Source organism: Symphodus melops (assembly GCF_947650265.1).
Source record: "Symphodus melops genome assembly, chromosome: 17".
Lineage (NCBI taxonomy): Eukaryota > Metazoa > Chordata > Actinopteri > Labriformes > Labridae > Symphodus > Symphodus melops.
Window position 1 is genome coordinate 8,156,292 of NC_136707.1, and position 23,070 is coordinate 8,179,361.

The 23,070-nt window shown below is 42.3% G+C and overlaps 2 protein-coding genes across 3 annotated transcripts; one reads left to right on the top strand and one right to left on the bottom strand.

The window, feature by feature from the left end:
- Nucleotides 1–1,282: 1,282 nt before the first annotated feature.
- 42sp43 (P43 5S RNA-binding protein) lies at nucleotides 1,283–4,149 on the bottom strand. The gene is made up of 9 exons (XM_079366561.1): nucleotides 3,858–4,149; nucleotides 3,568–3,668; nucleotides 3,411–3,501; nucleotides 3,183–3,271; nucleotides 2,874–2,947; nucleotides 2,601–2,681; nucleotides 2,290–2,519; nucleotides 2,035–2,088; nucleotides 1,283–1,813 (listed from the first exon to the last, which is right to left on the bottom strand). Exons 1-9 carry the CDS (start codon nucleotides 3,990–3,992, stop codon nucleotides 1,532–1,534), a joined length of 1,137 nt encoding a protein of 378 aa, XP_079222687.1. The 5' UTR covers nucleotides 3,993–4,149; the 3' UTR covers nucleotides 1,283–1,531.
- A 2,185-nt stretch (nucleotides 4,150–6,334) lies between these two features.
- On the top strand, nucleotides 6,335–22,138 carry LOC306837744 (disintegrin and metalloproteinase domain-containing protein 11-like). 2 transcript variants are annotated; one of them, XM_079365490.1, is made up of 26 exons: nucleotides 6,335–6,493; nucleotides 7,198–7,388; nucleotides 9,827–9,903; nucleotides 10,291–10,357; nucleotides 12,055–12,137; nucleotides 12,228–12,291; nucleotides 12,399–12,459; nucleotides 12,893–13,074; nucleotides 14,019–14,090; nucleotides 14,317–14,483; nucleotides 14,590–14,674; nucleotides 14,832–14,922; nucleotides 15,379–15,430; nucleotides 16,038–16,137; nucleotides 16,406–16,477; nucleotides 16,619–16,711; nucleotides 17,108–17,188; nucleotides 17,273–17,323; nucleotides 17,414–17,477; nucleotides 17,563–17,668; nucleotides 18,065–18,184; nucleotides 18,306–18,474; nucleotides 19,252–19,363; nucleotides 20,321–20,411; nucleotides 21,638–21,655; nucleotides 21,991–22,138. In XM_079365490.1, exons 1-26 carry the CDS (start codon nucleotides 6,433–6,435, stop codon nucleotides 22,004–22,006), a joined length of 2,346 nt encoding a protein of 781 aa, XP_079221616.1. In that variant the 5' UTR covers nucleotides 6,335–6,432; the 3' UTR covers nucleotides 22,007–22,138. The 2 variants fall into 2 exon arrangements, with proteins under 2 accessions (XP_079221616.1, XP_079221617.1); XM_079365491.1 differs by lacking the exons at nucleotides 21,638–21,655; nucleotides 21,991–22,138 and having other exon boundaries at nucleotides 19,896–20,408.
- Nucleotides 22,139–23,070: the final 932 nt, after the last annotated feature.

Sequence of the window (23,070 nt, forward strand, 5' to 3'; positions counted from 1 at the left end):
AAGATGCACTCAGTGCCTTGCTTTATGCTTTTATCTGTGCTTGATGACTGTTTATAAAAGGATCCAGACATGCAAAAGGCAAGATAATTATGGATTGAACAAGTCAGTCAAGGTTTTGAGGCATGAATGTGTTTCTGTTTGACAAGCGATATACTATTCTCCTGCAGAGCTCTAAGGTCGGCTGCTGGGAGAATAGGTTAATGTATGGGACCGAAGGAGGAAGAGCAGCAGCACATGAAAAAAAGCAGGAATACAGCCTGAGGCTTTTAAGAGAATGACCTTGGGCACAGCAAAGAAAAAGAATGTCGAAAACACTGCCTGAACACAAACTGACAATCTATGACGGGGTTTAAGTGAAGCTTTGAAATGGACTCTGCGTCGCTGCAGGGGGAAACTGAATCGTGAACTCAAAAATTAGGCTTTTAAGAGTGACCTACTCTGGGTGAATGAACCTTTTACATTCTGAAATACATTTGTTTTAAATGATTGATTTATCTAACTGGAAGCATTAGCCTCTCTAATTTGCTCGAAAAATGGTTTCTTTTTTGCGATTTTATTAAATATCCAGCATTATTGTCAATATATCTTTAAACTTCCAGCTAAATGCTGATGACATTTATGAACCCACAAAATGTTCATTTTCGCTTCTGGTTAATTATGTTAGCTAGTAGCATCAATGTTCTCAGGATATTCTACCTCAAACTTCTTGCAAGTTATCAATCCTGAAAAGTGATTTAGCTGTTGGCAGTGTGTTGCAGCCAAACAGCTTGATATCCTGTCATGTTACTTCTAATCAACAAAACGCAGAAACCATGTAGGGTGTATGAAAGGTCAATGTAAAAAGTATGGATAATCAATTAACAGCCAAACCACAACTGTAGAGGCTGGAAATCCCTCAAATGTATAAGCACCAAGCAACAATAGTTGAGTCTGTAGATTTTGACGAGGAAAAAATGCAACAATTTAACCTCAGCTGAGTAGTTGTGACAGCCGATAGTCATCTTTGTTGTTAAAGTGTCATCCACCCCCAGAGTGTCATGTTTTGAATGACTCAGCTCTGAATCATGTGCAATCCTTTGTTCATGTTCAATCATCTCCAACAAGTTCAATGTCAAGCAATGTGAGGCCAAAGCAAATGTGAAAGATTACTGCATTCAGCGTTCCAAGTATGAGAGCCTTCGACAAAATTATATTACAAAATTCACAATTTTTCCTCAGCATCCGCAACCAACAGGAAACCTTTTAACTGAAGAACCAAACTAACAAATTATTGAACTGACAATTTGATCAAAATACAAATAATTTTATTGGGTCGACAAGTGCAATGTTACAAAATGAGCAAACCTGATATCTTCAAAAACTTTGAAATTCTCAAACACTTATCGTAATTTTTCAAACAATGACTGAAATATTTAATTCAAATATTTTAATGTATGCCAGCTACATTTAATAAAAAAAACTAAACCAAGGGGACCCAATTCCATATTCCTCAAAATGACAGAAAAATAGTTTAACTTAGGAAATAAAACAATTACTCTGACTGGATTTCTTGACAACTTTTCAGTTGTGCAATCTCAGGCTTCTCAAACGAACGAGGCTTTTTGATGCCAAACAGGTTGCGCAGATTGACTTCCGGGTCAACATAATGAGGGATCTTGCGTTCATTGAAGAGGCCAGAGAGGTTGGTTTCCACTTTGGTACGTCGGGAGATCCGCATGCGCAGAGCGAAGAGGCGGCGCAAGTTTTCCTCCACAAGGGGCAGATGGTGTCCATCCAAACGCTTCTGCCAGGACTTTTTAGGACGTTGGCGTTTCTGTTGAAATATTTAGAAACATTTAGCTGTAGCAGTTTAATGTCACATTTTTTGCATAGCCCCGTTTGCCAACATACGACTTCAAACTCTCACACCAACCGTTTCAGCTTTCAACAGATCTATATGGAAATCCAAAATCAATCAATAGTCCCCACGCCAGAAAGCTTTACATCTCTGCTGATTGATGCTTTAGTTCAGAGTGGCATACCGATGTCCCTTACCTTTAAAGCAGTGGCACACACGTCATGGCGAAGCAGGTGTCTTGTCATACTCTCCTATGGAATAGCACATACCCATAATTAGATTTATAATTACAATTTTAAACGTGTTACTTCAGAACATGGCTGTAAAATGTGTTTTGTTGTCTGAAGTCTCGGGGTTTAAGAAATTTGCAGATTGGTTTGGTGTCCTACTTGTATCATTTTTCAAGTAACATTCTTTCCCCACAGGGACTAGTAATAAAAGGTGTTTCTTACCCGCATTGCAAACATGCGTGGACAGTCAGGGAAGGAGCATTTATATTTGAGGAGCTCCAAGTGCACCTTGCGGATGTGGTGCTGCAGGTTAAAGGTTGTAGAGAAGTAGGCCTGACAGTCGTCTCTGGGACAAACCAACACAGGCTTATGGGAAGCATGGATCCGTTTATGTTTCCGCAGAGCATCCACTTTCTTAAACACCTTCTTACATGCTTGGCATGCAAATGCAGCTGAAAAACATTAGAAATGTTAACCAAAAAAAAAAAAGGGGGGGGGGGGGGGGGGTCTGAAGTGGTACACAACGGATTTACCTGGATGTTTGGCCATGTGTTTCTGGAGTTTTCCCCAGGTATGTTCAATCACCTGGCAGTTTACATGAGGGCAACTGTAACCTGCAGCGACCAGACAATAAGAGTGTTAAGTTTATCAGCAACTCAAAGAGTTTTCTCCCTTCTGGAGACCTTTGAGGTTCCTTATAAACCATGGATGTTCATTAGAGATGGACAGAATTGTAGCCAAGACTTCTAAGGGATTTTGAAGGGATGGAGGATGAAAGGACCCCCCAAGCAATCCTCAAAACCAACCTGCATGCTTCTTCTCGTGAGCTTTGCGGGCAACATGTGAATCGAAAGTGGCAGCACACGCGGCCTTCGAACACCTAGGTATCCATCAGGAACAAGCGGAACAGAGGTTTAACTTCGTCACTGGGGCCCCACCCATCCCCATCAAGATCTTCAAAAAGCTCTTCACTGGAAAGGCAATATTCTTTGACAGGCTTATCTGGAATTTTGGTAACTCACAATACAAAAGGTAATGAGTCTCATTACACTACAACCAAATGTATGCCACTGTTTAGTTTGTCAGACCACAATGTTTAATTACTATAGACATACTTGAATTTAGTTGGCACTTCATGATGCTTCAAGTGCAGTTTCAACATTCTGCGTTTTTTGAAGGTTAAGGAGCAGTTTAGCTGGTTACACTGAAAGAGAAAAAAAATTCAATTGTTTAAAAACACAAAAAGATAGAAATGTACTATTACGCCATCATGAGCAAGGATCTTTGTCACTAATTGACAATGTGGCGCCACCTCGTGGATGTTGTGAGCTATTAAGACAAACCTTGAAATACTTGTCTTTGTCCCCGTGGACGTAGCGCACGTGCCTCTTGAGCTGGCCGTTGTTGAGGAAACTCCGCGTGCAGCTCGTGCATCTGCGGAAAGTTAAAATGAATTATTGGCTCTCAGAATCAATAGACAATGTGTGACTTGTGACTTACTGGAATTGCTTTAACCCTCTGTGCTGAAGCATGTGGCGGCTCAGGTGGGATTTTCTTGTGAAACGACGACCACAGCCAGCTATTGTGCACTGACATGGGCGCTGTGGACATTACAGTAATAGGCTGTTAAACTTAAGTAATCTTACTTTGAATGTTCTATACATGGGCCTAAATATATTTTTTTAACATTCCCTAATGGTGTCCATAAGAAACCCAAACACATCAATGCTGAAGTCTCTCAAAAACATTGGTATTTCGTTGGTATGTTTAGGCCTAATTCGTTCCCTTACCGCCCCGGTGTGCACGGTCTCGTGCTCCTTCAGCCTCCACTGTCTGGTGAAAGTCGCTCCACAGTTTGCGTGGGTGCAATTAAACAACTGCAGCGGCGGACTGCCGGCAGGTTTCTTACTGCATACCCCGTTCATTTCATCTGATGTGTGAACACCTCTCAAACATAAAACATATTATGAAGAGGCCGCCGCTTTTGTCAGTCTCACTTAAACCCTCTCGGGAGAACTTAATTCGTTAATTGGCAGCGTGGTGTCAACGGGCTGTGACTCATGTTCCACGATACAACGCTCTGCAATCTGTAAAGTGGAAAGCTGAAACTAATTAGCCTACCCTAATTACCCTGCAGAGTCCAGCTGTGTGTACTAAAAAAGCATGAAACACGGGCATGTCCGTACATGTACCACCCACAGCCCAGAAGCATACAGGTGGTGTTTGTCAAAATGTTAAAACATACAAGAGAATAAAGAAAACAGAGGTGTGCAGAGGAAATGAAGTTGTTTTTCTGTCACCGCTGTGTTGTGTAGATTGACTTTTCAAAAACGTAAATATTATAATATAATATTATTATTCATAATAATAATAATAATAATAATGAAGTCGACCACCATTCTATAATATAATGATGCAGATTACGGGATTGTCTGCTCTGGAGTCTGTAAAGGACGCTCATCTAAACCATTAAAATACGTATTAAAGAGAAACTTTGATTTAAGACGTGTATTACCGCCAAGTAAACTGAGGTGTGATACAGCTTTTGGTACAGCAGAGGGCAGTGTGTCTCTGACTAACGAGGCTGTTGCTTTTAGGAGGGACTGTATACATGTTTTAATAATCGACATGTCAACGGATCATATCCCACATCTTACCCACTCTTTCTGCACTCTTTCTGATTTGAAATGCAAGTTTTAGCTTATAAGAAGAGACACTTCTCTCATTGTTTCTCGAACTTTTCTAAGATGATGCAGATGTTTAACCGAAAGTTTTATGGGGACTATTTTATTCCAATCACTGTTGTAACTGGAGAAATCTATTGGTTTATTTAAGATATTCATTTTAAACCCTCTGGATTTGTCCTAAGATAATCAAAGTCTTTATGTAGCCCTGCTCATACAATGTTGTCTTTGCTGTTTTTGTTACTCAGCTGCTCAATATTTAGGGTAATAGAAATCATCTACGCTGATCAGCAGCCATTCTGATGAAAATCAGTGAAAGGGGTTGTTGACGCACATTCTGTTTTGAACAGATTATCATTGGAAAGGCTTGTTTTCCCGAGTTTAAGAGATGACATATTTCTGTCCTGTTTGTGTTTTAAGCGGAAAGGGACACATATTTAATGCTGTCGCTGTCGCTCTCCAACTTCCTTCTTTTTTCCTGGTGGTCAGATGAAATATTGAGAGGATGCATGATGTACGACCATCAGGTTTTTTTGGGTTGTTTTTTTTTGCTGTAGGACTGCAGCTGGAGGACTTGACTGCAGGTCACAGGGCAGAGAGGGACAGGTGGAGTGCTGCTGATCTGCATTGTCTAATTGTTTGATTGCTCTCTATTTATGTTTCATGAAAGAAACCAAAGGTTTGCGTGCTGGAGAACTGTTCAGACTGTTCAGAAACCTTTCAGATGACAGATTAACCTGTCTTGTAAATGTGTTGCCAGTGTAGATCTGCAAAGTTAAATTTGACCTCGCGAAGCGTTTGATCTATTTTAACAGTGAATGAATACATTGCTATGCCTTCATCAGCTTCTCAAGTGCTTCGTTACAGCACTTCCCTTCTTGTATTTTTAATTCAGTTAAGAGCACAATGCAGTATGGGCCTATACTTCAGCAGCCCCCCTCGGAATGATGATACACCTTAATCCTCTACCTGCCCACGTCATGTCGCGGAGATCCGAGTTACTCCCATTCACAACTTGGGCTACATTGACAAAACAACGACACTGATACAACCCCCTTTTTCTTGACTTTTGTTCTGGTCCTGCAGTTTAGCAGCAGTGGGTCTGTCGCAGCCTCTCCTTGAGCAGAGCTGCATGGCAACCAGAGAAGAAGGCTGCCCGTGATGAGGGAGGGTACCACGGCCCCACGTGTCCTCCTCACCGCAGACCCAACGCATTTCTCTTCGCTTTCCCATCCCTCCGTTTCCGCATACCGCAGATTCGCAAACACGCACACACACACACACGCGCGCGCGCGCGCTGATCCATACACACTAGCGCAGCCCTATACGGAGCTTCGCGTCCGCCGTGCTCTATCCCATTTCTACGCTCACGATTCACCCGGCCTGCATTGATAATTATCATATGCGCAGGTTATGATTATTTTTTTTCTTCAAATAAGCAAATGATGATTTGCAGCGGCGGTGTTGTCCAGAGCTGAGAGGAGGGCGGTATAGTGAGAGAGAGAGAGAGACAGAGAGGAGGAGAAATGAGAGGACGCACAGCGTCAGATGTTTAGCAGATTCTCCATCCTCGCCATCGTTACTGCTGCTCGCTTTTTGCTCATTTCCCTCTCCCTCCGTCGGCCGGGCCCGTGACATTTGCGGCTCTCGATGCTGTAATCCGGGGGAATATGTGAAGATCATGCTGGCGGTGTGGTGCTTCATGGTCTTTGCTGCAGTGGGCGAGAGGCTTGCAGTCTCAGGTAAGAGGGAGAGAGAGAGAGAGAGGAGAGTGGGGTTTTTTTTGGATAGAGTGGGGAGCACCCTTTCTGTTTTCTGTGCATTCACATTTTTTCCCCTTGCACCAGCACTTTTGTATACCCGGTGAAGGCTGTGATTTTATTGTAGCGGTATCTCAGTGCCAACAGCCCACTGGCCTGACAGCACTCTCTGCTGCGGTAGAGATTTGCTGCATCAACACATTTCCATCGCAACCCAACTGCCTATATCCAAGGTTTCCATAACCACTTGCAGTAGCGTTTTATCCAGTGGACACCAAAAGCACTGATCTAACCTGTCAATCACTAAAGCGACCTGTTTGTTTTACAGCCTTATTGGTGATTGCTGATATATATTTTAACAAAGGCCCTGTTTCCATGGGTGTCAGTGTCCTATACAGTCTATAAGCCCTGACATGATCATTATTTTCCATCAAAATAAATTACAATTATTTTCTCTTTTTTTAAATGATAAGACACTGATACAATTGTATTGTTAGTTTTATGAATATGTTCACAAATTGTTTACAGAAACAAAGAGATGTAAATGCTGGACTTAAAAACAACTTCTGCTATTTACTTTACCAACAAACAGAAGCCTTACTCAGGTTTAGGTGTGTCCCTACTTGCACATTTCCTCTGCATACGTTATGTGCTTTTATAGAGTGTTGCTCTTGTTCTGTGTTTAGGTTTGGACAACAGTCCGGTGCACGATGCAGGTGTGTGGGACTGGTTTACCCCGGCAGGGTGGTCAAACAGCAGGGAGACTGCATCTGAAATCATCTATCCGAAGCGAATGGTGCAGCAGATCGAGTCAGAGGAGGAAATGGCTCATGAGCACTTGGATACCAGGGTGAAGAACAGCACTGGGGACAACTTGGTAAGTTGTACAAACATTTTAAGTCCAATGTACAACAATTTATTTAACACGCTTTCACTCGTGATTAATTCTCATTCATTCATTTCTTATTTATGATTGCCAACCGAGTTTGGGTAGAGACGCACATAAGTGCTTTTAAATGTTTATGGATTTTCCCAGCATTATAAGGAATCTTTCTAGCATTTGATTAAAAAGAAAGTATCCCAGTTGAAAAAATATATCAGAATGCATTATTCAAATAATGTAATTATTATCTCAAATACTACAGTTTTCTGGTCCAAATATATGAAATGGTGGTTATCATTTGGAGGATCCTTTGGAATTTTAAGTCTAGATCTAATCATGATTCTGACAAAGGAACATTGGTGTCATTGTATGAGGTCTGGGTAGAAATATATAGCGGCATGACTGTAACAAGAAAGACTTCTATTCTGCTGATTGTTCCAGCGTTAGTAGCTGCAGAACTTAGCTTTCTCCTGTCACGCTGCTCCTGCTACATGACAGTACCTGGTCTGTGCACTTTGCAGCAGACTCTCCTCTTCTTGTGATTCTGACCCAGTTAGTCTCTGAAAATCCCTTCCAATGTCCGTAGAGAGTAATTTCAGCACAATGTCTCCAACACGGGCACATTTTTGTCTCCCAGCCTTTTACTCCTGCCTAAATTCAAGTTGTGTATCTCCTATCAACAAGTTCAGGGACTCAAACTTTGTGACCTGCTTCTTGTGCTGTGTAAGCATCGTAGTAAACGCATCGTTTGTCAAAGAGCAGTAAAAGTGTTTGTGTGCGTGTTCGTGGTGGCCCTCTTATTCACATTTAAAGCTAAGCCCCTCCTGAAATATTCAGTCATCGTCATCCGGTTGTCAAAATGAGCCCCCGACTTCTTCATTATTCAGTGGTGTGTTGGAGTGTGTCCCCATCAATTTTTGAACAGGCCTGTGTGAGAAGTGCAGCGTGGTCCAAGAGACTCCTATAATCCCTGCCCCCCACCCTTTTTTTTCAGTCATGTAGATATGATGTGTTTCATATAACAGAGAGTACATTAATCCACCTACACACACACACAGTCACATGTTTGGAGACTACAGTTGATGTAAATGTTGTTGGGGAGGCTGTATTAACCACACTCATACTTTATGAATAACAAACACAAGAGTTACCGACGATGTTTCAAACCCCCCCTCCTCCTGCTCTGTACTTCTCTAGACCAGCTGTGTTTTGTGATTTAAGCGACTGCAGATGCGAGGACTGATGGACATCCTCAATTCTGAAGCAGCATGGAATGAGCTAAACTTTTCCTTTCTCTTCTGTCACATCGTGCTGCTTCGAGTCTGTCACTGTGTTTCATCTGCTGTCCTCAATGTTGTTGTGCTGACACACAAAACACAAGATGAACGTTTTGTAACTTTTTACATAAAGACAATTGTTTTGAACACAGATAGGTTGCAGCTATTTAAGGATTTCAGACCGAGGTTGACACTGAGTTTGGATTTCCTGATTTGAGTTTAAACTTTTGTCTTGCATTCTCAAAGCTTTGGAGATTTTGTCATGGAAAGCAGTCCTGATTATGTAGCTAAGACAACTCTCGTTAAAACTGAATGCTATTGAAACATTTGTGACTAGGTCTCCTTAAAGTTTTTATACATTAACATTTTGAATTCCCTTTTGCAAAAAAATATCATATCATGAAACACGTAAAAGAAACAGAGCAGTTACTGAGCAATGAGCAAACCACAGATTACGCTGTGGAGCAGCGTTACTTCACACAGTCAGAGCCCTGGTGGATGGAGCAAACCTCAGCCTCTCCAACACAGTAGTAAAACATGTGTTGTCTCCTAGTCATGTGAGGGAATGATTTCTGGCTGCTGATGTATTTATTGTAAAAGCACAGTGAATCACTCAAACCTGGTTCCTCCGGACTGAGATCAGAGCCACAAAAGCCGAGCTGCTGAGGAGACGCACCGTTTAGTCTGCTGTAAATCGCTCTCTCTCTTTCCTCCTCTCTCTCTCCATCTTCCTCTCCTCGTCCTGCTGTCACCTCACCTCCTCTGGCAGCTGTCCATTGAGAGGACATTGGCCCTGTGGATGGATATAGAAGACATCAGTCAAGTTTTTTTTCTCCTCCGCTACTCTCAATCTCCATCACCGAATTGCAGCTTAGCTCTTAAACAGCTATAACTCTCTGCTGTCACCTCATACCTGACTGCTGGCTGCCAATGTCGATCAATGGAGACTTTATCAATCACAATATTCAGCTGCTGGTTTTCTTTGAGAGCGTGCAGACTATCGATTGAGATGAATTATTCATGGCACTTTTTTCAAAATCACTCTTGTGGCTTTTACAGAGCGGGAAACTGAACCACAAACGTTTTGTTACACTTTAATTTATGACCATCTAATCTGTCTCTGTCTCTGTCTCTGTCACTGATTTTATTTTACAGCCTGTCCACTTGGCACAGATCTGTTTCCAGGTGGAAGCCTTTGGACAAACCTTCACTCTGGATCTGGAGCTGAATCAGTTAGTATTACAATCCAGCACCATGAACACTCTGCCTCTCTGTACTTGCTGCTATCAGTAGGTTCTCTTAATTTATTGCAGCTGTTCTCATTAGCATTTCCCCCGCACTTAAGCTAATGCACTTAGCACCTCTATTGTGTTACTTGACAAGATGGGGAATACCAAAGTGAAACACACACACCACAGCTTTTTATGAGACTCCACTGATTGTATTAAATAAACCACATTAAATGTTCACTTATTCTTTGCGGAGTACATTTGAGGCAGAAGCATGAGATGGGTGAAACCAGTTTTGATGACATAGAGATAGACTTAATTATAGCTATGTTATGAATTGTATTAATTATATCTAATGAGATAGTCATGATCTCTCTCCTCTACTTGCAGTCACCTCCTGTCTTCAGAATATGTGGAACGGCACTTTAAGAAAGACGGCAGACCCTCTCAGTCAGTGGTAAGACTGTTTGCGTGGGGTGAAGATATGTACTGACAGGATTCGACTGAGTAAACTTGGGGTTTTGGCAACACCGAAGGCAGCCTGTTAATGCGATAACCAGTACATCTGTGCAGCATTCAGTGTTCTGGCCACAGAAATTGAGACGTAATCACATTTTACACTGGTGCTATTGCCAGTGAATTTCAGAACATTTATTAAGTTTGTTTGTCAGGTGTATTGCCTTACATGGTCTAGAGTTCATCATGTAACATCATTTATGTCAAATGTTTGAAGCAAGATCTTCTTGGTTGTAGTCAAATTAAAGATATCATTGACTTTCTTCTTCTTTTTGATGTTTTTCGCTTTCAAGTTTTTACACTTTGAACAGAACCTATTTTAATCTGTTTATAAAAAGTGCTTTGTTTGCTCACTGCTTCAATAGCAGGCTGCCAAGTAACTGCTGATATTTGTATGTTACCGTGCTCTGCAAAAATGCATTCCTGTTTTTTGGTGTAGAACAAACTCAGAAAAAGGACCAGGAGATCGTAAAGGGAGGCCTTGACATCTACTCTAGTGTTTGCTTTTTTAGGTCAGACCAGAGCAATGTTGTTCTGCTCACCACGAGGGATGACTAGTGGGTTTTTTTTTTTCTGTACTGTTGTGGCACTCACTACAAGCTCCCCGACCATCACCAACACCCACCCACCCATCCAGCGCTCAATGTCCCCGCCCACAACTGCTTCAAACTCTCCCTTGGTCCCCCTGGCCAATCACGAGGCTGTTTCCATAGCAACAAGTTAGCTCAGCATTGTCATTAAGTTCTTGGCAGCAACGAGAATGGGAAAAAAAAAGAGCAAGAGGGAGGGAAGAGAAGAGCAGGCGAAAGAGAAGGAGGAGGAGGAATTAGGGTTAGAAGAGTAAACTGCCTGTAAATTTAAAGGCATGTTGTGGGAGGAATCATTTTGGCAGGAAGTGTGTGCGTTCATAGACAAGTGTTCCTAAAGGGGTGGGAGGGAGAGGATGCATGCAGGGTCAGGGATGACGACCTGTAGTCGGAGCAGATTGCTGCTTAGCTGGATGGAGGCCCCACATGAAGCCTGTGATGCTGCTTTTGGACATGACAGGTGTGAGGCATCAAGGCAGCACGTCACCAAAGGGAGCTGTGTCATCAACATGGTTTTATTTTATAAGCAGTAAGACCAAGACACCCTGCTGAACTCAATCCGATCCAACTGAATCCAGCTTCTCAGTTTTTTTCTGTTTTTTTTTTTCCCAAATTCCCCAGGCTATCTATCGTATGTGGCCTTGTAAAGCATTGAAACCAATTTTAGCTAGAGAAGAAGGTTAGCGCTATGTTGTAGTAGTCAAGGTTGGTTTAAGGGCAAAAAAAGGACAAAAGGCTCTTATCTGTATTTGCAGCCTTCCTATTGTGCATTCTGTTGCACATGTAGGCAACGTGAGTGTTTATTAATTAAAGAGATTGTTGAAGGTTTACCTGCACTGCTATTGTCGGAGAAGAAGAATAGTGTGGAGGAAACCTAGGACACAAGTAGGTCACAAAGTGTGCCATAAATGCTGTCATGGGGAAGTGTGGGGGGGGGGGGAGGGTGGGGTGCATTTGCAGAGGTTGTGAGAGGGTTTTCCTCAGAGCTGTGTGCCTGTTAAGCCTCAAGTGTGTCAGTAGAGGTTATTTCATGAAAACACTGTGCCCACAGGGAGGGGAGCACTGCTACTACCAGGGAAGGTTACGAGGTTTACCAGAGTCCTGGGCAGCTCTATCTACCTGCCATGGCCTGTGGTGAGCAAGACGTCAAACCTTTACTCACACACGAATGACCTGTGATTACTGGTTAGGTTGTACTCATTTTTTCCATCTGTCTTTTTTTAGCGGCATGTTTTCTGACGGCTTCTTCTCCTACGGACTTGAGCCTGTTTACAATCTTAGCAACCGGGTACATTGTCTGGGATTTGGCACAAGTGATTATGATTGAGTGACATTTGCATTTGTGTTTTTAGGTTTCTGTCGTGTCTAATACCTCCTGATTGTATTCTGTTCAAGGTCGATGGTGCTCACTTGATTCGCAGGATGCCTGATTTGAGGCTTTCCCCCCATTGCCCAGGTACATAAGTGCACTGAAAGCAAAAACTATCGACACTCATTTTACATTCTAACAATATTGCATTTAAGCATTTCATTACTTTCTTAATTATGAACACATATTGATATAATCACACTTTCTTTTCTGAAAAAGTAAGAAAAATAACACAATTCAATCTCTTATCCAGTATTCAAATGGTATCAAAATAAATGTTGCTTATTATTCCAAGACTACTGCTATGTCACTGTCCAATACTCCCCCAGTTTGTACACTTATGAGGGGAAGGTTCAAAACAAATCTGATGATTTAATAGGCTATATTATAAGTTATTTCAGAAAGAGTAATTATCACAGTCACAGGTTAGTATTAGGAAAGTATTTGCGCTGTGCATCACAGAACCAAAACAAGTCATACAGCTCTGACTGCTTGCATTTGAGCTCTTCTGTGTGTCCAGACTGTACAGAGGACAGTGAGTGGGAGAGCAGAGGAGGTGATGGTGATGACGACGGACCGGACCTAATGAGGGAGCAGCAGGAGTCTGGGGGGCTGAGAAGGTCTAAGAGATTCGTTCGCAAGCCCTCTGTGCAGACTGAGACCAAATATATTGAGTTGATGGTGGTTAACGACAATGAAATGGTGAGTCACAATTACAATTTGCTGCTTCTGCAATGATCTTTCATTTAGAAAGAAAATATCTACCTCTGTGGTTTGCGAGAACCATACAGTCCAAAAGCCAGGAGGTTGTTTTTGCATGCGTGAGTGATGCACAAATGTCAACATGAAAAAGCTACAAAGCCTCTGTTTTTATCTGGCTTCAAAGCAGACAGAGGCGACAAAGACAGACTGAAAATATCCCTTTGCGTCCACTGACATCAGCCTGTTATAAATACCCTCAGAGGTATGAATCAAAGTGTGTTGATTCAAAGATTTCTTAAAGCTACAATCTGCTAATATTACTGTCTTGTAAGTTGTTATGGTTGTTCAGTTTCTCCCTACATCTTTCCCGGCTTCACAACATCTACTGAAACAAATAAACAAATACAGTGTATATAAAAGGTTTAGCGCCCCTTTGTGTGTCTTACAACCTTTGGTTGGCGCCGGAGCACACTAAAAGCAAATTGGTACATATTGTTGCTTTAAAGAACTAAAGACCAAATATAGCTCACAGAGGCAAATGTTAGAATACAGAGGAAATCATCAAACAGGCAAAATGTCCTCAAAATATACATGCACTCCCCTCTGAACCCGAAAACTGGTTTTAACTCTGCAAATTGTGTAATCACACTGAATAAGTGTGTTACTGTTTAATGCTTAAGTGATTCACTTCTTACTGAAAAGGTTCTATTTCAGACAGAAGAATAAAGTTGCATTGGGAGCCATCATTTTCATGATTATGGGACGCGAAAGGAAACTGTTTTTTTAGGAACACTGTCAGTTAAATATTCCTTTTAAATTCCTTTTAATATTCCTTTTTTGCTTTACAAGTATAGAAGTTCAAACGTATTTGGGTATATTTTTGTCTCTCAGAGTAAGATATGACCCGTCCTTTACACCATCGTTGTACCTCTGTGTTTCCGCAGTTTGTACAGCTGCGTCGCTCAAGCAGCCAAACCAAGAACTTTGCCAAAGCAGTGGTCAACATGGCAGATGCGGTAAGAGCTTCGTCCTCCTACTCCTACTCCTACTCTTCTTACACACACCACCACTTGCCAAGTAGTTTGGTTGTGTGTGTGTGTGTGTGTGTGTGTGTGTGTGTGTGTGTGTGGCTATTTCAGAATGAGGAAATATTTTAGCCCACAGTTCTCTATCCGCAGAGGAGTCACAGCACATGTGTCATGACAACAAGGCAGTAGATTGATGGGCGTTTTTGGTCCCCAGATCTATAAGGAACAGCTGAACACAAGGATTGTTCTGGTTGCCATGGAGACCTGGACCTCTAAAAATATGATGCCAGTAGTGGAAGATCCATTGATAACACTGCAGAACTTCATGAAATACAGAAAGGACAACATCAGAGAGCAGAGTGATGTCGTCCATCTTTTCTCGTAAGAGGACTGCATCGTCAAACTCTGAGAACAACATCTGATTTTATGTTTGAATCCCAGTGAAGATGTCATTCTAAACTGGGCTTTTCTTCTCTCGTTGCCTCAGAGGCCGCACATTTCACAGTAGCCGAAGTGGGACGGCTTACACAGGAGGGGTATGCACTCTGACAAGGGGAGGAGGTATCAATGAGGTGAGCAAATCTCAGATTTTCTGTTGATTATATCAAACTGATACTCATCTCTTGTTTTAAGCACATTTGGGGCCACTACCTTTAGGGCTTTACACCAGCGATGTCCCCAGTTTACAACAAAGCTTTCCTCTGTGGTTTGTGTGCGTTTCCTTTTTAGTATGGGAACGTGGGTGCAATGGCCATCACTTTGTGCCAGAGTCTTGGCCAGAACATCGGCATGAGGTGGAACAATGCACGTAACGCTGCAGGTAAAAGATAAAGAAAAGGCCTGATAAAGTATGGAGAGTGTGTGGTGTGTATGTGTTGGGGTGTTAGGGAGAGTGCTGGTTGATGGTTATCCCTGTCCAGCAGTTCTTCTCTTTAATTAGACTTCTCCATTAGGTGACTGAGAAGGAGGGGGTGGTGGGTAGAGCATTGCTGCCACTGAACAAAGGACTCAGTGATTAATGTTGAAAAGCCATCAGGTCTATTATTCAATGTCAGGACAGGGGCTCAGTGCGTCACTATAGGCTCCTTACTTTTGTCTCTATCAGTTGGCTTTAAAGTCTTTTCTTGCTTGTCGATCACAAATCTTTCTCTCCACACTTTTAGCAGCGTCTGAATCATCAAACTTTGGTTGTGAATGCTGTTCACTCAATACTTTTATTCAATTTACTTGACTTATCTAATCTGAGTTATTCTACCTCTCTTGTCTTTTTTCACAGGAGACTGCAGGTGCCCAGATGCCTGGCTGGGCTGCATTATGGAAGACACTGGGTAAATGTCTACACCACAGCACACCACAGCACACCACAGTGAACAACAACCATTTACCACAACACAACTGTAAAACAAAACTTGCTGTTTGTTGACAAAATTCAACAGAAAACAGCTGGACTGTTTTCATGTTGCACTCCCTCCAAGCTGCAATTTGTCACTTTCATTTCACTCGATTAAACAATTAAACACCTGGAGGCTTTGACTTTTACTAAGTTTTCTGTGAGCTGTTGACAATCCTAGCTTCTATTTGATGCTTTAAATGGGTTTTTTTAAAAAGTCCAATAATCAGTTGTCAGTGTGCGCATAATCATATTGTTGAAATGAAAAATTCAATTATGGGTATTTAGTTTACAGTATGAGTGATTTAGATTTGTTTTTCCTCACCAGATGGAACAGTACAGCCTTTCATTATTCATTTGACTCATATCTACAGATGGTAACATTTCTGTCAGATTGCAAATTGGTGGCACAGACACCCACAGTGGATCTGGCATTTCTTACTGGCACAATAAATTGTACTGTTGATTGTATTTAATTTTTTTGATCATGGTTTGGTCTGTGTGTGTGTGTGCGTGTGCGTGTGTGTGCGTGTGTGTGTAAACAGTTACTACCTGCCTAGAAAGTTTTCTCGCTGCAGTGTTGATGAGTACGTCCAGTTCTTGCGTCAGGGGGGAGGAAGCTGCCTCTTCAATAAGCCCAACAAGGTGAGGGACACGTAGACATAGGAATGTTGCAAAAGGAGCAGCATATATGAACAGCATCATTATTTATTGCTTGATTAATACTTTATATAGTCGCAATTTCCATTGTAGAGCATATATACTCACAGTTCTCTCACATTTCTTCCTTTAAGTGAGGCTTTGTATCTCTTCTTCCAGCCAACAATTTACTGTAAGACAGACTTGTGTGAGCCTTCTTCCATCTGTCTTCCACACGTGTATGTTCATGTATGTCCCTCTCTGCCTCCCTCAGCTGTTAGACCCTCCAGAGTGTGGGAATGGATTTGTGGAGCAAGGAGAAGAGTGCGACTGTGGCTCCCATGTGGTGAGAATCCAGTTGGACATTATGCAGCACTATAAAGCACTATATAAGACGTGTGTCACCGTCTGTCTCCTTATGAGTACAGGAGCATGTGCCGTTTGTTGGAACAGGGCTGAAGGTTTGTTTTCATGTCTGTGGCTGCAGGAGTGCGCCCGCAGTGGAGGCGCCTGTTGTAAAAAATGCACCCTTACCCATGATGCCATGTGCAGTGATGGTCTCTGCTGCAGTGCCTGCAAGGTGAGACCACTGACATGACAATATGACAACAAGTTAAACCGATTCCTGCATAATTGTTTTTTTATGCAACAAAGAAGTGAGATGAAAGAAAATGCTGTTCAAAATGATTTGTTTCGATTTCCTGTAAATGATTCAGAATTCAAAAAATTCTTAAAAGACTTTTCAAAATCTCTACAACATTCTCCCCAAAATGATATCTTGTAGAACGTTTTCTAAGAGGCCTATACTAAATGCAATAAAATGCAGAAATAGTTCCATTTCACGCTGTTTATTTCTACAATTCCAGATGTGTCACACAGGTTGTGTTGTTCATTGAAGTGCATTAAAATAGTCCACTATGATTGCTGCTATGACCTCTGTACCATGTACCTAGAGCTTGTTTTTGCTGTGCCCCAGTATGAACAAAGAGGAGTGGTTTGTCGAGACGCAGTGAACGACTGTGATATCCCAGAAACCTGCACTGGGGACTCCAGCCAGGTGGGGATGACTTGAAAAAATGACGAACAAAACTGTGAGATCAGTAAGAGCCTCCAGAAAGTGATGTACTTTTCCTCTTTTCAGTGTCCTCATAAAGTCCACAAGCTGGATGGCTACATGTGTGACAACAGTCAGGTAGGGGCTGGTTTATGGCAAGTGTAATTTTTGTCTGCAATTATTTTTGTGTCTTTTAGTACATTAAAGCTCTGTGTCTTATTCCTTCAGGGGCGCTGTTACGGTGGGCGATGCAGGACTCGTGATGGACAGTGTACTGGACTCTGGGGCTACAGTGAGTACAGAACACATGCACCTCCAAGCTTGAATACTGGGTATCTGTGCTTGGACACACACATTTTTTTTTTTTGCCCTTTCAGATTCTGCAGACAGGTTTTGTTATGAGAAGCTGAACGCTGAGGGGACAGAGAAAGGCAACTGTGGTCCGGGTCCTGACGGACAAGGCTGGCTACAGTGCAACAAGCCGTGAGTCTCATAGTCACACCATCGTCATCATTCTTCTGTGCGCTGAAAAAATACAATGTTGTTTTTTTTTTCTTTTCTGTTATTCTTCAAAAATATATAATAACAAAAGTAAAAATAAAAAAACTAAATTCAGCTAACTTGTAGTGTTAAGCAAAAACGGCAAATGTTGATATCCAGTTGCATTGCAGTTCATTTTCCTTTCCATGATATTTGTGTGAGAAGAGGGAAGTTGGCGTATTGCTAATCTTCTGACAGAAAACACGACGACTGAGGTCACGTTGCTGTGAAGATATTTTGTTAAAATATAATTAAAATCCTGAAATCCTTTGTCAGAACTGAATCACCCAAAACTGGTCCAAAATTGTGTGCCTTACTTAAAAAGTTGTTCCTCTTTAGGGACGTATTATGCGGCTTCCTCTTCTGTGCAAATGTGACGATGAAGCCCAAGTTTGGAGACCTGCATGGTGAAGTGATCAGCTTCACCATCTACCACCAGAACAAATACCTGGACTGCAGGTAAGAGAAACAGGTCAATCTATAACAATGTATGAACAATAAAATCTGCTTAAGTTTCTAGTTTGACCCCTCCTATCCTATCTTATCCTGCCTGTCTGATTTACTCGGTTGCTTCACTCAGAGGGGGCCATGCTCTGCTTGAGGACGGCTCAGACCTGGGCTATGTGGAGGATGGCACTCCCTGTGGCCCCAACATGATGTGTTTGGAACGACGCTGCCTCCCTGTGGCCGCATTCAACCTCAGCTCCTGTTCAGGATCCAACTTAGGGCACGTCTGTTCTGACCACGGGGTAAAAAACTCACGTCTTAGCAAGCTTTGGATTGTTGTTTTGCTTATCAAATACATATAGAGAGTGAAACGTCATAAGATTCAAAGACAAGGTGTTACAGTGTTACCAACACTGATACCAAGTAGTAATAATGTATGTGAAATGTAGAAATACTAGCAGTATTGCTACAGATAATGACAGTAGACGTTCAGAAATCATAAAATCAGTGTTGCATTACATATTACATCTGATGTACCAGTGCATAGAGTATATGAACCTTGTTTCTGGAGCGTTTTAGAAACATGTAATTTCTTTTGGTGCATGCAGAGACTTGTAGCAAAGCATCGCCATGTTGTTTTAGACACATTTAATTTTCACAACAAAATATAGATGATTTTTTCCCCCTTTGACTTACCCTGTCTTTAATATTTTGTTCCTCTGTGACTTCTAACTAACATTGCAGACTCAAACTCATTTACATACTGTATGAAACACAAATAGACCCCCCCTGCTGGTCATTAGAAAGAATGCACTTCTGCATTGGCTTAACTTTCATGAACAAGAGGCTACATCAACTTCTTACCTCGAGTCAAGAATCAAATTAAAAAACTGTGAATTTAAAGACATTTGAAAATGGTCTCTAAGATGCTCAAAAAACAACTTTTTTTACTCGGACAGGTTTAATGTGGAATCATAGGTGGCTCATGACTAAACCATTTTCTTTCTGAATCTTCTGCGTTTCTCTTTTTTTGTGAACAGCTAAAGTGATTGATTTGCATTTCTCTGTCTCTCTTGTAGACCTGCAGTAACGAGGTGAAGTGTATCTGCGACAGGGACTACACGGGGAAGGACTGCAGTGTCTTTGATCCCATCCCTGAGCCAACAGTGCCGACTGGCCCGGAGAAGAAAGGTCCATAGCATCTGTCAGCCTAGCCACGTCTCTCTTTCTGTCTGCCCCTCATATCCCCTTCATAGTCTCCATCTGTCATCACTGTAGCTTCTCTGTGTACTGACATGGAGTGCAATACCGTATCTTGTTGTCAAACACAAAGAGTAGTTTACCTTATTATTTTAAGGAAGTCAACATCAATATTGAATTTTCCTTCCTGCTGAGTCTTGTATCAATGCTTGATGAGTGTGGGTGTGTGTTTAGAAACATCATCCATGGGATTATTTTTTGTCTTCATATTGTTAGTGTATTCATGTTTTTAGTGTGTGTGTGTGTGTGTGTGTGTATGTGGTACTGTATATGTTGCATTCAAAGAATATGAGCACATCATGTGCTCATACTAAATGCACAAAAAAAGGGAGCAAGTGTGCGGTCTCCTTCCTTTATTCTTTGAATGCTGACCTTTGAGACAGGCACCTCACTGGATGTGCGCGACTGCTACGTTTACTGTATATGTTGCAGACACTCAAGTGTCTTCCTTACTTTCTTGCAGTCTGCCAATGACACAGAGAAATTGAGCAGCTGCTCTCATAGGGCCAAAAAAGCCAAATCCACCCCGTGCAGGAGGGTGTCCAGCTGAAAGAGCAGGAGAGGGGGATGACAACAAAGTAATAAATCTCTCTCTCCTATGTTTCTTTGTTTTGTTTTTTTTGTACTCGTTGTCTTCCTGACCTTCCTCGCTCACCCGCCTGTACTCCCACCTCCACCCCCACGTGCTGGTCTCCTCACCTCTCTCTCTCTCTCTCTCTGTCTGTCTGCAGGTATCTTTTCATCTGCCTCTCTCTCTGTAGTTGATGTTGTTCATGTACTGTGTTGATGCTGTCCTCTGACGTGTGTTTTTTAGTGGTGTTGTTTTGTTTCTGCCCCCTCCCTTCCTCCCCTTCCTCCTCTTCCCCCCCCCCCCCTTCCTCTGCGCAGGTCCCAGTGGCACCAATATCATAATAGGGTCCATCGCAGGTGCTATTCTCCTGGCAGCTATAGTCCTAGGGGGAACAGGATGGGGATTTAAGTAAGAGTTCTGGCATGCCTTTGTGTACCTGTCTGCTTCTACCTTAAGGAAACCCCGCCCCTTCCTCTTTCACCTCTCTGATATAGTGACGTGGGAGCGACTCATTGAACAACAAGGGGAAATGGGGAGTCCAATTTACAGCTCCACCATGATAATGGGGTTTTTTTGTACACTCATTCCGCTCTCTGACAAACGTCACACACATTTTTTTTTCTTTCATTGAATCAATGAACAACCCTTAAGCTCTATTCTGCACCTTTCCTCCCCCTCCCTCCTCAAAAAACCCACCTTTATTTAAAGGATAGGGCAGAAATGAAACGTTTACTTGCCAGGAATCTGCACTTCTACTAGATGCATTAGCCTTTAAAACGTGTCGTGGTAACAGCCGATGAAAAACATCAACATGTTTTTGATGCGTTGAACATTGGTGCTCTTTTTAGCCTGCAATATTCTGTTGGTCTCCTCGTGACAACATCCTAACCCCAAATGCCCTCGCTGAACCGTCCCATCTGTGCATGCTTGCTATTTTTTCACTTCTCATACTCTGGCCTGGAAGGACTGATCCCACTGTGCTCACAGTTCAATTCAAAGAATAAACAGGGTTGGCAAAGACATTGGGGACACCTTGTAGCAGTTAGCATGCAGTCAGTCTTTTTAGGGCCAGAGGTCAATGTCTGTGGATGTGTGCATGAGCAGCAAGCAGGGAGTTTTCTGTTCCCACTCAGGCCTCTGACTCAGAGGTCGGGTGCAACAGTTTCTGGTGTCACACCTCGTTTAGATCAGTGGGGCTGAGGGTCATTGCCATGGCTACTGTAGACATGCTGCATGTTATGTCATCAAAATAAAATGGCAAGAGGGGTTTCGGAGGACTGTTGGCTGAATAACTGATTCAATGACTGAGTATTTATTTGATTCATATTGTTGGTCTAAAATCTAACAGTGTCGTCAGTCCAGCATGAAATAATTGATTCAAGTATTGATTCCGATATTTTGTCCTAATGTAGCACTCAGGCCTGTTCAAGATAGCTTTTAAGAGTTCTAACTGTAACTTATTTATAATGCTGTTATTGCATATTCATCCTTACAGTCTCATGCTTATTGTCATGCAGGATGATCTGCTTTGCATGGTGTTTTTAACCAATGTTAGCTCGTTAGTCGTCAGTGTTTCTCCTTACACGTGTTAACAGTTTTTCTTTTTTTTCTCAATGTGTGCTCATGGGATGCAGGAACATTCGAAGAGGAAGGTAAAAACCATGCAGGACTTTTGTCCATGCGATATGCCGATGTTGGTTCAGCTCAACTCAAATCATCCCATCTCTCCCCAATTTCCCTCAGCATGCTTGCTAACTCCACCATCCAAAATTCATCCAAGTCATCCCCACAGACCAGCGCCACCTTCGCTCGAATGCTTGATCCTGTTTCAATTCTCAATGAAAACCTCATATCCTTCCCCGTCCCATTAAATGAATGGCTGTAAAGCAGAATAGCTTCTTCCAATTCATCAGCATTCATATCTCGTCATCAGACGCTCCTTTGGTTTTCTGTCTAATGACCATATTTGTGTTCACTTCTCTTTCAGATCTGGCGGAGGATAAGATGTCTGTCTTTTATGTGTCCTGTCTACTCCTGTCTTCCTCCATGCACTGTGTTGTTTCCACATTGGAGAAGACAGGAACAAAAAGTCTTCCACTCCTGTCCCACAATCTCTCCAAATCTCCTCCGTTTGTTGTTTCTTCCGCTCTGCTCCTCTTGTCAGCCCCCCCACCCTCCCTTGTGGAGCTCCTCTAACCATACCAATCGTTCCTGTGTGGCTGCTGCCAGGGGGCCGCTGAGGATTGTGTCCTGGCCACAAGTAGAGCGAGCGGGTGGCTCTTCCTGACGGAGGCACCAGGATATTCCACCATTACGGTGGCTTCGAGAATGTGCTTTGGTGTCTGTAAATGTGCTTTTCTCACAACTTGGACAGTCTGATAAAGAACATATCAACAATGGACCAATTTAATATGAGGCTTGTCTTTCCAATCTCTACCGGCCTAAAAAACTGCTACATGTTGGACTAGCACAGACCGGCCGTCTGATTTAAGACTGAATCAAAAAGGAGCTCTTTTTTTTTAGAGAAGCTAAGGAACAGCTGCTCCAAGGCCAAGCCTTGGTTAGAGAGGACAACTATCTGTTTTAAAATCAAGTTTGGCAACATGAAAATACAACCGAACGAGATGATACAAGGGATGGTTAGCATGTTTTTCAAAGAGAGCGTAAAGAGAGATTATTAAAACGAAATGACTCAAATCTGTTCTCCCGTTGGCCAGAGCCCAGACTGGTAACTGACTTTATGTTCAACGTTATTCGTACTTTAAACCGGAGGTGTCCCACCTTCCCTGCCCACCCTTTCCTCCTCCCACACACGTTTTCAGGTACAAAAAAAGGAAAATGGTTTCGGGATCATTTTTGAACCACTGAACTTTGAAGCAGCAGAGACCGTAACTTAGTGTTTTCAACTACATTACATTCCACAATCAGTGTCTGTGTGCGTGATCACTTTTTTCAGGCCAAAAGCTTGTACACATAGGAGTTCAAATCCGTGTCTGCCATGAATGAATGTACAAGTGAAACAGATTTTTAAAAAGAGAATGTATGCGTGTTTACATAAGTGTTAGGG